This window comes from Takifugu flavidus, chromosome 21 (assembly GCF_003711565.1).
Source record: "Takifugu flavidus isolate HTHZ2018 chromosome 21, ASM371156v2, whole genome shotgun sequence".
Lineage (NCBI taxonomy): Eukaryota > Metazoa > Chordata > Actinopteri > Tetraodontiformes > Tetraodontidae > Takifugu > Takifugu flavidus.
In genome coordinates, this window is record NC_079540.1 from 1,931,853 (window position 1) to 1,946,709 (window position 14,857).

Sequence of the window (14,857 nt, forward strand, 5' to 3'; positions counted from 1 at the left end):
GTCTGCGTCGTTTTCTTATCATATTTGAACACACATTATTTAATAACTTTGATCCTGAAACATTTCCCAATCCGATAAAATGTTTTTTATTCAGAAAAAAGCAATAAACAAGTAAGATAGTTCAGTTTCGCTTGCAGCAAACTCTCTTTGTTGGACAGCTAACTTTCACATTCATCTTTCTGGGAGCAAATGCCCATCTTGCAGGCCTCGCACAAAGAAGATTCATGTGGTTTGCTCCACCCCCTTCCGGAGTTGTCTGAATGGCCCCCATCATCGTCATCATCATCCTCATCATAGATATTCTTCCGTATTTTGCTGAACAGTCTTTGCAAGGTGCTTCTAACCACGTCCTCAGAAAAGCCCGGTAGCTCAAAGGTATCTTGGCAACGGCGGCAAGACTGTCCTAAGGGACGCATGATGACAATTCCTCGTTCACCCCTAAGTCGGTAGTGGAACAACACCGTCACTCGTGCTGAGGGCCAAGTCTTTCTACAGGAGCCACATTCAAAGCTGAGAAAAGAGAGGACGGTAGCATTAGAGAGGAGCAGTGTGATTTACATGTGTTTACATACATTTCATAGGAAAAATCAAGTTTTTTTTCTAAAAAGTGCCACCCACAAATTCCAATACTGCCTAGAGTGTCATTAATGTTTTTACACTGTACTGAAAATTAGTTAAAGCACTCTATTCTATCACCACACTTTCTGTTATGAAGTTGCAGTGCTTCAATACAAATATTTATCAGACTATTTTGTTTATTTGGGGGTGGGGGTTGTGGGGTGAGAAATTTGCAAAATGACTGTTAAACTGTAATTTTACAAGGCCATAAAAATGAAACAGGAAGAACTCAGAGGGCACATAAAAGGATATGGCAACAGTGAACTCTTCAGACCTGTTCATTGCACTCTTTATCAGATATCTTCAGGAGTTTAGAAACATACATACTTTCCATATACACTGGAGCAGAATATCTTCCAGCCTCTTCGCCTCTCAGCAGAATCGAGTTTGTTTGTCAGACTTGTGTAGTTAAAGTTCAGTCTCCACTGGTCTCCATAATCCAGCTCATCATCTTGGTCTAGAAGCTCGTTAAATATGTCCAGCCACAATCCAGGAACCCAGTCTGTAGGAGTGGGGAGAATAATAAATTAGATGAATTTGTGGATCTTTCGGGAGTAGCCTACTGTCTTTAAAAACAAATAAACAAACACACACACACACACCCTTCTTTCATTCCAATGCTGACAATAGTATATAAAATAACATAAAATAAATCTTCGTATTTAAAATGCATTTTACCTGAAGACCCAGTCATGTTGCTTGTTATGTTGTCAAAGAGGAATGAAAGTGGCTGAGAGAGGGACGGTGTTGTTTTGCAAGTAAATGATGTGGGGAAAACGAAACTTAAAATCGAGCCAGCGTGAGTCAGGTGATGTCACAAAATGTAGTTGTTTTATTTTTTTCGGAGGGGATTTTATTTTTTCCCCACTCTCCGGAGATGATTCTCCCAACTTGTGTACTAACCAGATGGCGGTACTAAAGAGAAGGCCAGTCTTTCAATTTCTGAAACAGCTCTTTTAATATTCATCATGGCACGTTTATATCATTATTATAACGTAATACATGCACTGAAATGCAGAGTGCACCTCAGCCCGTTAGGGGGCAGTATAACACATCTGATGGGTCACCAAAAGTCCCAGTTTTGTTTTGTTTGTCATGCCAGTAATGAAATGATGGGAATGTGCAGCAAATCTAAATATGTTGTTTAACTTGTGTCACGAACAGCTAGAAGTCTTGACATAGAAGTGACAAACAGGCGTGAACAAAGGTTCAGCTGTCTTGTCAGATTTTGTCATTGGTGACATTCCTCAAAGATTTGACGACAAGTTGCTTTCAAAACACATCCCTTTGTCAGCTCTGAACATAGTTGAAGGGATTTTCATACAGAAAGTACCCCCCTTGTAATCATTATTGTCATTTTATGGCTGCTGTAATTATAGCATCAGAATAACACCTCCTGGCTCTGTCTCGTCACACACACACACACACACCCTTCTTTCATTCCAATGCTGACAATAGTATATAAAATAACATAAAATAAATCTTCGTATTTAAAATGCATTTTACCTGAAGACCCAGTCATGTTGCTTGTTATGTTGTCAAAGAGGAATGAAAGTGGCTGAGAGAGGGACGGTGTTGTTTTGCAAGTAAATGATGTGGGGAAAACGAAACTTAAAATCGAGCCAGCGTGAGTCAGGTGATGTCACAAAATGTAGTTGTTTTATTTTTTTCGGAGGGGATTTTATTTTTTCCCCACTCTCCGGAGATGATTCTCCCAACTTGTGTACTAACCAGATGGCGGTACTAAAGAGAAGGCCAGTCTTTCAATTTCTGAAACAGCTCTTTTAATATTCATCATGGCACGTTTATATCATTATTATAACGTAATACATGCACTGAAATGCAGAGTGCACCTCAGCCCGTTAGGGGGCAGTATAACACATCTGATGGGTCACCAAAAGTCCCAGTTTTGTTTTGTTTGTCATGCCAGTAATGAAATGATGGGAATGTGCAGCAAATCTAAATAATATGTTGTTTAACTTGTGTCACGAACAGCTAGAAGTCTTGACATAGAAGTGACAAACAGGCGTGAACAAAGGTTCAGCTGTCTTGTCAGATTTTGTCATTGGTGACATTCCTCAAAGATTTGACGACAAGTTGCTTTCAAAACACATCCCTTTGTCAGCTCTGAACATAGTTGAAGGGATTTTCATACAGAAAGTACCCCCCTTGTAATCATTATTGTCATTTTATGGCTGCTGTAATTATAGCATCAGAATAACACCTCCTGGCTCTGTCTCGTCACACACACACACACACCCACACACACACACACACACACACACTGCTATGTGGACTTTGTTCCTGCCTGACACAGAACATTAAAGTAATACAGATTGTAGAGTCTGATGGGGTTTACATGACGCAACTATAGACTAATGAGGAAACGCACATGTTTAAGAATGCTCATACAGGTTTGTCAGGCTCCTCAGACTTTGAGAGGTGTAATTCCTTATCCAGCCACAAACCTCTAGCAACGCAATGCCATTTTGCTTATTGTACACAGATTAATACATCCCTACTTAAACACCATAATAATTTTCATTACAGTAGATTGAAGGTGGTTATGAACATATGCAGTGTTGTGTCACTTGTGGGTATGGCCACCCATGAATATACTGTATATTTCCCATACCTCCACACACACCCATGCACAACGACCTCATAACCTGGATATCGCAGGAATTTGTGTGTGTGTATTTTCTCCAGTCACAGGGGTGTAAAGATGACCTCAAAGCTCCAGGCTCTGCACAGTCACCTTATACTCAGGTGTGACATTACAGGCTGAGAAATATACGGGTGGAAAACTCCCAGTGCCACAGTAATGCAGGCTGGAAACAACCCCTATTGATCCAAATGTGGCCCTTTTGTTGAATACTTTGTACTACTGGCTTTTTGTTTATGATATTAGAAGTTATGATAGGAAATGATAATAAAGTCGACCCCCAGGCATCCCCAATGTCATGACAACGGAAAAACAGCTCATTCCTTCCAGTGCTTAGCAGATAACACCCAGATATGCCTTCCCTTAGGCCTTAAGATTCTACTGATGGCTTCTAAGAAGCATGACTGCAAGGCTTCTGGCCTCCCTTCATGGCTTCCTGTCAAGTTCAGGATTCCACTGTTTGTTTGTATCATTTAAATCATTTAAATCATTTAAATGTCTTGCACCATCATACGTGCCTGAACTCCTTCGGGTTTACACTCCAGCTGGAGCAGATAAGCTGCTCTTGGACATCCCAAACATGTTTGCCTTAAATCAGAAGGGATTTTATACAGTTGGATTGCTATATCAGTATATTTTACTGTTTTCTTGCATTGTACAGCACTTTGGTGAACTGTGTTTCTCCCTGGCACCTTAAGAGTAAATCGGTTGACTCTGCAAATACTATCCCTACGCCATTGCGGGTGCTTTCAATTCCGTGTCAATAAAGTTTTTTTGAAGCATCGCAGGAAACTGTGAACTTCGCTGCCGGCCCCATTGAAAGGCCAAGCAACCTGAACCCTGTCTGTGCTCGTACACCTGTTTAACGGCTGCCAGGTGACTCAGAGAGGGAGGAGCCTGAGGGGGGAGAGAGAGAGGGGGAGAGAGGGAGGGCAAGCAAGAGGTAGGTAGAGAAAGAGGAATGAAAGAGGGTGTGGTGACATGCCTTCAGCGCATTCCTTGGAGCGGCCGCACCTAGAGTTTGAGTGTCTGTGTACCTGCTAATGTTTGTTGTAGGGCTTCTTTTGTATATACGAAGACATATTTTTGATTTGATACAGGTCACACACACAAACACACACAGCGTTCATATTTGTCACTGCATGGTTACGATGCGTTCAGTTACTTTTAATTTCCTGTCGCATTTAGAGTCGCACATTTGTATGATTTAGGAACTCCCGTGAGCAAATCCGGAGCTCGGGGACTTAGAGCAACAATTTTCTGGTGCACGAGCACCAGAGCACACACACTCAAACAGGAGGCACACCCTTCAGGAACAGGACTGAACACACAGACAGAAGTGTGTGCTTATGAGAGAGCTTCGATCAGAAGGTCACGAAACAGGGTGTGTGCCATCAGATAGAGATGTTCAGGACAACAGATAGAGACGTTCAGGACAAAGGGCAACGCATATAATGTGCAAACATGCATTGAGGAGGTCAAGTGACGCATAAAAATCAAAAAGATTGACTAAAAGAGGCTAAACTTGTATAAAGGCATAACCTTTAGGTTGCTCGCTTAGACTAGTGTTAAACATTTGGATTTAATAAAGAACATGCTGTGTAATGAGAGCTTGGCCTCTTGACCCTCATCTACCTGTATGGCCAACATGGAGGAGACAAGCCTGAGTCAAAATGTCAGAAGAAAGGAAACACACAGCCTCCAGCAAGGACATTTTTCCATGAAGAAAGAGAGGAAAAAGAGATGATAGTCAACAAAATGTGTTTTTCCTGGAATGGAAGGGCAGCTGACTCATTTGCACAATATTCCTGTGGGGTTTCTCCGGAGAAACCAACGTGTAATTCATGTCAATAAATCATCAACCATTGCCGGTTTCTTTTTGGGTGAACCAGTTCAAGCACAGTTGAAGAAAATTTGCAAAACGACGTGAACTTGTGCGTTCAAGGTGCCAGAAGCGCGAAGCCAAAACCAACTAAAGCTATGACAGACTCGGGCAAAACTCGCTGAAACAGCACATTTTCAATCTTAACACAAAAAAAAAAAAAAAAAAATTCTAGCACTTTTAAACTATGCCATCGGAATTCAACTACCAATGGCCTTCTCCTTGCAGTGATGAGGAGTTTTGGGAGGAGTCACAGCGGTGGGAAAGCCCTGCCCCGGAGGAGCTGCTCCGTCCGTCCGCGCAAGTTAACGCTCCGTGCTGCTCCACAGCCGCGGCTCCCGAGGTCCTCACACCGCCGACACGACCGCTCCACCCGGGCCCCGGCGTCCGTGCGCCTTCCCCGCCTTCGCTGGATCAGATAGTGCGATCTGCGGACCCCGACCTGGAGTTTAGCGGACGCGATCCGGAGAATGTAAAAGTGCAACGGGAAGGAAGACGCACATCGGAGCTTTTTCCCCCCGTTGCTACATAAGACGAGAGCAAAGAAGGGTGGAAAGTCCGGAGGTACGGAATGGAACTACAGACCAACTTCTGCGAGTACACTTGGGAACAAAGGAACCCTTGTACAGAGGCTCTATTCTATTCTATTCTATTCTATTCTATTCTATTCTATTCTATTCTATTAACTAAAAGTTTCCTATCTCTAAGTATTGTTTCTTAGTTTTGTGGTTAACCTTCCCCATGGAGATGTCTATAAAAAAATTGTTCATCCAGGTGAGTGACCTGAGCAGTGCTGTTATAACAGGGTAACAAACACATGCTGAACGACACCTGCGTGGGCTGTCACCAGCCAAATAACATTTGTCCTGAGCTGTCGCTGTGGCTGTATTGTATGAGAAACTGCAGGTGATGAATGCCTGAGGCAGGTTTACAAGCACGACTGGGTAATGCACTGGTGGAACATTGCTGTGTGTAGCGCAGACGCAGCAATTTAGAGATAATGTCTAGGAGCTTGGTCTTCTCATCAGCCTGACACACCTGTAGCACCAAGTAGCATCAGATAATGTTGATTTCAACAGCTAATAGCTCAGAAGCTCCACCAGATGCAGACTTCTCCTCTGTTCCTTCAAAATGACTCACTGGGTCGAAATGGTCCAACATGTGGTTAGAATTTCAGGGGAAAGCTTGTAGTGCCAGCTTCTCTGTGCCTGTGCTTCTCATTGGAGATCCATCCTGTCACACTACCCACATGGCTGCATGGCTGCCCACGGCAGCTGCATGTGCACTCCCCATGTAGGAGAGAGGGGCCGAGAAGAAACTTCACTTTGCATTTATTGCTGGGATTTCCAATGCTGGTAGGACAGATGAGGACAGAGATTGTTTTTGTTGTCTTGGTCGTGCTGCTGCGGCGAGCAAATTAACAACACACAGTGTGAGTGGTCACATTGGGTGTCTCCCGTGCGCTATACATTAACCCAACCTTGAGATGTCTGTCGTGCCAGGCCACAGAGGGACGCGCCATGTTTGCTCTTGTACTTGTTTGTGCATTAATCTGACAGAAGTGGTATTTAACAGTTGTGACAGGAGCAGCAGGAGATTACTGGCTCGTCTCTCCAAACCTGTTTTTAGTTTCTGCTGTCGCCACTTTATTCGTGACAATTTAAGGAAGAACGTGAAGCAAGGCAGAGGGGACCAATCATAGCCTTTTATCTAACGAGGCGCGGTCAGATGATTCCAGATTGAAGTAATCTTTGAGCTAATTTCCAGAGAATTTCATTTCAGATTCCCATGGCGAGGCAGATAGTCCTTTTACTGCCCTCGGCCCTTTCGCTATTCCTCCTCTCCGACGCGAGGGTGCAGAGGCAAAGACGCTCACATGCCTTGTGAGCAAACACTGACTACATCTGAATATTCGGAGAGGTGCACCCGATGGTTTATTGTCTCAAACTGGTTTTGCTAATTGTGAAGCTAATGCAGGATAGTTTCATGCACAAAGCCTCACGACTGATAGAGGAACCGGTCGGGGGGGGGGGGGGGGGGGGGGGGGCATGGAAAGATGGTGAAAGATCCTGGTGATCATGAGGCATCTACAGTTGGATGTGCGCTGCTGTTGCTATAACAGCAAACAAGGCAGCAGGATTTGTTTAACTATGCAACAGTCAGCGAGGCGAGCTGCAGGAAAACCGCCGCTGCCTCTTTTTCACTAACCTTCGGTTGCTCCAGCAGGCGGGCGCACGTATCAGTTTACTGGCGTTCTCTGAGGTCGTCAGGTGTAAATGTTAGAAACTCATTTTGGAGCCGATCTGGCCCTGAGCTGCGAGATTTGCTTAACAAAAGAACAAAACCAAATGAGGCCGATGAAAGTACTGACGATCCACCCATTCTGTAAACCTGGCAGGATCGGGAGTATTCCACACGCGCTCTTAAATGTGGAACTTATAATTGTGAACAGTGTGCCACAGAGGCTGAGATTGCTAGAAGAAACGGCGGAAACAGGATGTCAGCCATTTTGTCAGCAGATGAATCACCACAGACCAGTATGCTGTGGGTTCTCTGCAGACTTGACCAGACTGGGTTCCCTGGTGACTCACCAGGCCTCTGCGTGCTTCTCCCAGTGAGTTGGAACTTGTACTCTTTCCTATCGGAATCAATCTCTGGGACCAAAAAAAAAAAAAAAAAAAACCAAACCAAAAAAACACATCACTTTTCTTCAGGTACAACCTTGCAGACACACCCACACAGAATTCCGTTGTGACACCACACACACGCAGAGACACACACACCCCGATCATGAAATCATGAAATCGATCAAATAAATTACGTAAGACTGGCTGATAAGGGTGGAAAAGCCACACAATTATTATACCACATTGTGCAAACGGAGCCTTCAATGCGTCAGAGAATCCATCCTGTCGTCCTCTGTGGGGATTGTAACGAAAACTGAGCGAATCTGCTGCGAAATGGAACCCACCCCGGGGGCGTTTGATCTCCGCAGCGATAGCCTGCCTGGATGTCACAAAATCATGAAAGGGTTCCAACCCCTCATTGTCCGGTGAACAGAATGGACTGCTGTGTTTCTATCTTACAAATATTCCTTTTTTTAAAAAAAAGAATGCGTTAATGAGTAATTAATGATAGAAACGCTAGCAAAGAAGACAACGATTCCATGTCAGGTTTTGTCTTTCAACTGAAATGAAACTTGGTGTGTAAATATTTACTTTACATCAATCTTTGCTCATAATTGACATCGGCATACGTCTATATACAAAAACCCTGTTCTGTTGTCCTTTTGCTCTACATCTGTCTACATTCTTTTTCACATGTTTCTGCATCTTAAGGAGCTCTGATAGAACTATTGCCTCGAAGGGAATTCTTTTTAGGCGGGTGGAACTGTTATATCTGTGCAGACTTCTCCATTAGGAGGAGAGGTGAGCTTGTAAAACTCACTATGCAGACTTTGACCCGACAACAATAAAGCCTTTGTTGTCGCTCTTCGCTCTTCCTCTCACCACCCTGAAGAACACTCAGCCAAAACACAATAGAGTAGCAGTTTCCTATTTAGTTGTACTTATAGAACAATATGACAAGTGTAGGATTAGGAGTAGGAGTAGGACAGACGGGCTTGCTTGCATCCACACGGATTTCTCACATGCTCTGACATGCGTGTGCACCCGGGCCGACACAGAACAGTACACACAGTCGTTAGACTTGACTTCCAACTCAACCACAGCTCGCTGCTGTTTACAGAGACGTAGAGAATTTATAACCTTTTCCCCGTTCACTCAACTCGTCTCCCTGATACTCCTTTTCACAGATTAGGCTGGATTTCTGACTCCACACCTCTGCAAACATGGCACATCGATCGCAGTCCTCTTCCATCGGCGACAACCCCCTCGACCCCAACTACCTCCCCCCGCATTACCGCGAGGAGTACCGCCTCGCTATCGACGCGTTGATAGAAAATGACACACAGGTAACTGTTTCAAGTCCGCTTTATGCTTGTGTGATTTGTTCACATAGGTTTTATACGTTATGTTAATTCTGGCATGTCTTCCTCCACGCCAGGGCTACTATGAATTCCTCCAGACTGAAGATGTGGTTAATTTTCTGGCGCAGCCTGAGATTGAGTTGATCAAAAACACAATTCAGACGCCCAACCTGTCGTCCAGCATGCCAGAGCTGACATATAATGAAATGGGTCAGGAGGAAGACGGCTCCTCTGATACGTATTGGCCCATTCAGTCTGACCTGGCTGCCCCGGGACTTGACTTGGGGTGGCCTCAGCACAGCTTTATAGGGAGCACAGAGGTCACCACACTGGTGAACCCGTCTGAACCAGAGATGCCGAGCATCAAGGAGCAGGCCAGGAGACTCATCAAGAGTGCGTGCCAAGTAAGTGGGGCATCAGAGTAAACGGATTAGAGTGTGGTGCATTGTGTGCTAATTTCTCCTCAATCTTTCGTGTTTGGTCTCTTGGTCAGGTCATTGCTGTGGTAATGGACACGTTCACAGATGTTGACATTTTTGCCGATCTCTTGGATGCAGCAAGACGTCACGTACCGGTTTACATTCTCCTGGACGAGCAGGATTCCTATCACTTTGTTTCTATGGTTCTCAACTGTAAAGTCAACTTAGACTCGATTCCTGTGAGTTGTCTTGCCACCTGTCCATCTACAGCTCGAGCTATTGCCCAAGCGATCTGTCCTCTAGTTGTACCACACTAACTGCACGGCTTTGGGATTTTATTTTACAGATGATGCGTGTCAGGACCGTGGCAGGAATAACTTATTATTCTCGGACAGGGAAATCGTTCAAAGGGCAGGTGAAAGACCGTTTCCTCTTGACTGACTGCAGGGCTGTACTCAGTGGCAACTACAGGTGAGACTTTGAATTCTGATCAGTAAAAACGCCAAGACCTTTCTGTCATTTCTGCTGTCAGCGTGAGTGCTTTAAAGTTGCTTTTGTAAACTATAATAATAAAACTAGAATAATGAGTTTAACATAATCTGAACACAGATTTTTATCTTCTGGGATTCGCCGTAATAACGCCATCTCTAAGGCCTATTTGGGGTTGAACGGCTTTTCTTTGCCTTCTGTGTCACTGCATTCTCATAGTCAGTCTGATCCCAGCTCGATTGTGTGGTACCTGTCTAATATTTACCATAAATTATATTCACCATTTTGCCCCATTTTCTTATAGTTTCATGTGGTCCTACGAGAAGATCCATCGCTGCATTGCCCACCTTTTCCTCGGGGAGCTGGTTACATCCTTTGATGAAGAGTTTCGAATTCTCTATGCTCAGTCAGAGCCCCTAGTGATCGATCCGTCTGGTGCACTTGCTATTGTTGACAACCACGGCTCCAATAACAGCTATGGCAGCCAGTTTGGTTTGAAGAGGACCCAGTCATTGCGTAACCCACTAGGATACCGCAGGCCGCATGAGATTACTTCCACCCTTTCCTTTGGAGACCCCGAGCGCAACCGTGCCCTGCCTTTTCGGCGGAATGACCCGTTTCGTCAGACCATTGAACCGGTATCTGGGCTCATGATTGGAAAGTATTCCCAGCAGCAGTTTCGGGTGCAGCAGTCTTACCTGGAACAGGGGCGATCGATAGTTTCCAGGCAGATGGAGCTGAGCTCCAGTGCCTACAAGCGACACAGCTACGCGGAGGGAACTCAAGAAAGTTATGCATCTTCAAGGCAATACATGAAGTGCAGGGTCATGAATAATCTGGATGAGACAGACTTCCAAAGGTAATCGACTCCTCAATACATCCAGATCTGTAGCTTATTCTCAGCATCTCGTTTCACCACATCTTTACAGGTAACATATAAACACTGTATTTTCATTACAGGGACCAGACCCAAAGTAGTCTTTACTACAATGAAGACCCTGTCTCAGGTTTGGGCCATGGACAGTATGACAGACATCGGGGTCTTCCCCCACATCTCACCACTGACCAGTATTCAGAGTCCAGTTTTCGCTCAGATCCAGAGCCTCTACCTGGAAGTTATGGAAGGGACTACTTTTCATCACAGGACCTGGGAGGACCTGAAGGGCATCGTGGACCTCCATTAGCTGGGAGATATGGAGGAGGATCCTCCCACAAGAGGCCAAGCATAGGTCAAACTTATGCCTGTCAGAGCTCACCTACGCAGCCCCACTCTCCGGAGAAGAAACAGTTTCTTAAAGAATGTGATCAAGGCAATGATCAGGATGCAGATCTGAGGCACGGCCTAAGAAACTGGAGAATCCACTCCTATCTCAGCACTTATGAGGACAGTGGAGACGAAGGTCTGCCTCAACCGATGGGCCCTGATGCCTTTGAGGATCCTCCAGTGTCTCAGCCAGTGAATACGACTGACAATTCAGGACTCAACTTTGTCGTGAATGAGCCACCGACTGTGCCTCCCAAACCCAGACCAGATGTTCTGAGACCACGTTTCGGGAAGCCTGTATTGTCTGAGAACAAAAGTAGAAACTCTCCTCCAACAACCATGGATGTGCATCCAACAGGCGGTGACTTGAAGCCATTCGTACCTGAGAAAAGAGAGAGGGAATGGACGAGGGAAATTGATAGAGAAAAAGAGAGGAGTAGAGGAAAGGATGTGGGTTTGCACATGGAGGTGAAAGAGGCTCCCGATCTCCTCTTGTCCAAGCACGAGTCGTTCCGAACGCGCATTAATCCGCTCCTTCAACGTAGCTCCCGCTTGCGATCTTCACTTATTTTCTCATCCTCCAAGGCGGAGATGCACAACAGCGGCCTGGGCCTAAAGCCTGCCTCGGAGGAAGATGAACAGTTAGACTCGGTGCGCACGTCTTCGATCGTAGCCCAAATTCTAGAGAAGCGCAGGGTTCGTGAGCCCTTTGAGTGGAGGAAGAGGGCTGAGGAAAAGAACAAGGAGCATGTCCAGGAGAAAGATGGAAAAGAAGAGAAGGAACCACAGCGAGAGAAAAATGAAGCCCAGTTTAAAGATGAGAATAAAACCAAAGAGGAGCCTCAAAAAACTCGGACCGAGATTCAATCAACCTTAGAGAAACCTGAAGACACCACCCCGTCGTCTCTCAGCAAGACTGACTCCACCCCTCAACAGTATATCAAAGATCTGATTGCCAAGAGAAAAGCCTCAAAAATGGAGGCAGAATCCTTAATGAAAGCTCCAGAACCTGCGGAAAAAAAGCCAGACATGACAAATAAACCTCTCTTGAAGTCGGGGGTGACTCCAAGCACCCCAAGTGTATCCATTCCTTCAGGAGATACTGAACCAAAGAAGGTAGACGTCTCTGCAAAACTGTCGGACCTTGCTCAAAGACATTCGGTTAGTTCTTCAAAACCGCCCATGACCACTCCAAAACCTTCTGCGAGCTACCTGAAACCTGTAGAGACAACTCAACCCAGCAAAGAAGAGACTTCATCCGAAGGCCAAAAGAAGGATATATTCAAGTCCCTGAAGCCACTTTCTTCACCCAAGATCTTCAAGAAGGCCCCCTTGAAGCTGAAAGCGCTGCATCCACGTCACGTTTCCTGTGGTGAGGAGATCCTGACCACAGACGCAACAGATGCAGAGAAGAGCGAACTTAAAAAGAACCGCACGCAAAGTTCTTCGACTTTGCCACGTGACGACTATAAGGAAGCGCACAAAATGATGGGTTCCAATACATCTATCAACACGTTGGGTGAGGGAAAGGCTGAGGGTAAGAAGCACTGGCTGAAGGGAATCTTGGGCTCCAAGGATAAAGACAAAAAATCTTCAGCAGATGATAAAGCCAGGAACATAGTTATAGAAGTCACTGATGAAACAGGCAAAAGCCAGGGTCCATCGGCTAAAGAAGCAGGATCCACCATCACTGACCAAACTACTACTAGCAACAAGACTTCGATGGGTGTGTCCGGCACCAGTCGGTACCAGTCGGCCACCAGCTCGATCATATTCAGCAGTAACCTCAGAGATGACACCAAAGTCATCCTAGAGCAGATCTCAGCTCACGGCCAGAAGAACCGAGCAGAGCTGGCAGAAACTGCCGAGGACAGAGGTGGCGACAGCGTGGGAAAAGCGTTTGAAAGGAACAACTCCATGAAAGTGAGCAGGTTTCTGCGGCCGCAGGGCAACATCCAGGAGCGGGAGGGGCTGCTGAAGAGGATCGAGAGTCTGAGAAAGGAGAAGAAAGTCTACAGCCGCTTTGAGGTAGTCTGTTGCTCTAATGAATATTTAAAATCAGTAAAAGCGGTTACTTTTGGAATAAAAATGACATGACTATAGAAATAACCCAACAGTTTTTGATATGGTCACATAGGAGTTGGGTTTAGACCCATAATGTGACAGAACTGTAGTCTCCTGTACAGTTACAGGAATAAAATAAGGATCTGCACACCTCCAAAAAGTTAGATCCCCCCCCCCCCGTTTGTTGTAATAATCTCCTAGTCTTGTTTCTCATCTTTGAAAATAACATTTTGATGACAAGCTGTACACAAATATGCTAATATGTAACCAGTTGTCATTTTAAATACCTTTTATGTTGATTACATCTTGGCGCTTTTACCAGTTAAAGTGTCGTACTGGCCTCAAAATTTCAAGATATTTCACACCGGTGTTGTCTTATTGTGTTGACAGATGGGCAATAACCTCGGCTAAAGAAGGATGGCGGAGCGACCTTTCACGCAGGAAATGATCAAAAAAAGACTCAGTGTGCCAACAACACCATCAAAGTACCTCCTAGGCTCCACAAGTCGGCCTTTCCTGGATTTTCTCACCAAGAAGTCAAACTTGAAAACACATTTAAAAATACTGAGAACTTTTTAGTCAACGGCTTTAGAATGTTGCTGTTGCCAAGACCTGGTACAACTTTTACGGTGACTTGAACGAAGAAGAGCGACTCCGCTGGTTTTATGGACATGTTTTGAGACTAGGTAGGGCCACTTGCCTATGAACAGGCTGGGCTGCACGTGACTGAACAGGAATTAGAAAGACTATAAGAAACATGGTGGATTTTGAGAGAAAGAGATGATTGTGATTGAACGTGATGGTATGTGGCATTGTTAGAACAGTGCTGTTGATGTCCTGGCCTGTGAGTGCGTGGCTGGAACTTGCCTGAAACTGAATCTTTGTGAATTCGCTGTGTGCCAATGTTCTCCCAGAGATTTGCCAAAGCTGGAAAATGACTATTCTTCAAAAGAGAACATTATGCACCTTTCTAAAGGTGTGAACACCCTTCTCAGGGCAGAAAATGTCAATAGGCATTCAAATTCCACAGATAAAAGAATGGTGTTATAAAAACAATCCTAATCTTTGTATCATGTCATGTAAATAAAAGGTGTAAATAACAACACAAGCTATTTTTCTCCACTGTAAGGAGTCATACCTACAGGAAACGTCCTCGGGCTTTTCTACTCTGGGGGACCGGAGAAGAGCCTTGCCTCCTCACATAACTGCAGAGATCTACCTACCCTGTGCAGGCCTTCTGCCTACTGTGTAAACACAATCAAATCAAAGATTTAGCGATGCGATTGTGCAAAACACATCCCAAGCTGCTTCACAGCACGGTTGGATATCAAAGTGCTGTTTCTACAGCATAAATCAAAGAGATAATGTATCATTTTACCTCAGGGTTTGTCCTTTTTCTGTACATGCAAACATCTCGGTGGTCCTCTAAAGCAGGTTGTGATCACTTTACTGTTAATGTGTATTATTG

The 14,857-nt window shown here is 44.9% G+C and overlaps 2 protein-coding genes across 3 annotated transcripts; one reads left to right on the forward strand and one right to left on the reverse strand.

Moving 5' to 3' along the window:
- Positions 1-62: 62 nt before the first annotated feature.
- LOC130518109 (receptor-transporting protein 3-like) lies at positions 63-1,451 on the reverse strand. Its single transcript, XM_057020459.1, has 3 exons — positions 1,297-1,451; positions 946-1,120; positions 63-510 (listed from the first exon to the last, which is right to left on the reverse strand). Exons 1-3 carry the CDS (start codon positions 1,310-1,312, stop codon positions 159-161), a joined length of 543 nt encoding a protein of 180 aa, XP_056876439.1. The 5' UTR covers positions 1,313-1,451; the 3' UTR covers positions 63-158.
- A 3,952-nt stretch (positions 1,452-5,403) lies between these two features.
- Positions 5,404-14,497, forward strand: fam83hb (family with sequence similarity 83 member Hb). Of its 2 annotated transcripts, XM_057020237.1 has the most exons (9): positions 5,404-5,729; positions 7,618-7,779; positions 8,980-9,138; positions 9,231-9,557; positions 9,647-9,811; positions 9,919-10,043; positions 10,366-10,920; positions 11,022-13,353; positions 13,780-14,497. In XM_057020237.1, the coding sequence occupies exons 3-9, from the start codon at positions 9,016-9,018 to the stop codon at positions 13,798-13,800; spliced, it is 3,648 nt and encodes a 1,215-aa protein (XP_056876217.1). In that variant the 5' UTR covers positions 5,404-5,729; positions 7,618-7,779; positions 8,980-9,015; the 3' UTR covers positions 13,801-14,497. The 2 variants fall into 2 exon arrangements, with proteins under 2 accessions (XP_056876217.1, XP_056876216.1); XM_057020236.1 differs by lacking the exon at positions 7,618-7,779 and having other exon boundaries at positions 5,405-5,729.
- The last annotated feature ends 360 nt before the right edge of the window (positions 14,498-14,857 follow it).

Coding starts and splice junctions, on each gene's coding strand:
- LOC130518109 (XM_057020459.1), bottom strand. Junction 511..945: donor TGCTCCAGTGTATATGGAAA/GTATGTATGTTT, acceptor CTCTTTTCTCAG/CTTTGAATGTGGCTCCTGTA.
- fam83hb (XM_057020237.1), top strand. CDS start 9,016: ATGGCACATCGATCGCAGTCCTCTTCCATCGGCGACAACCCCCTCGAC. Junction 9,139..9,230: donor TGATAGAAAATGACACACAG/GTAACTGTTTCA, acceptor CCTCCACGCCAG/GGCTACTATGAATTCCTCCA. Junction 13,354..13,779: donor AAGTCTACAGCCGCTTTGAG/GTAGTCTGTTGC, acceptor TTGTGTTGACAG/ATGGGCAATAACCTCGGCTA.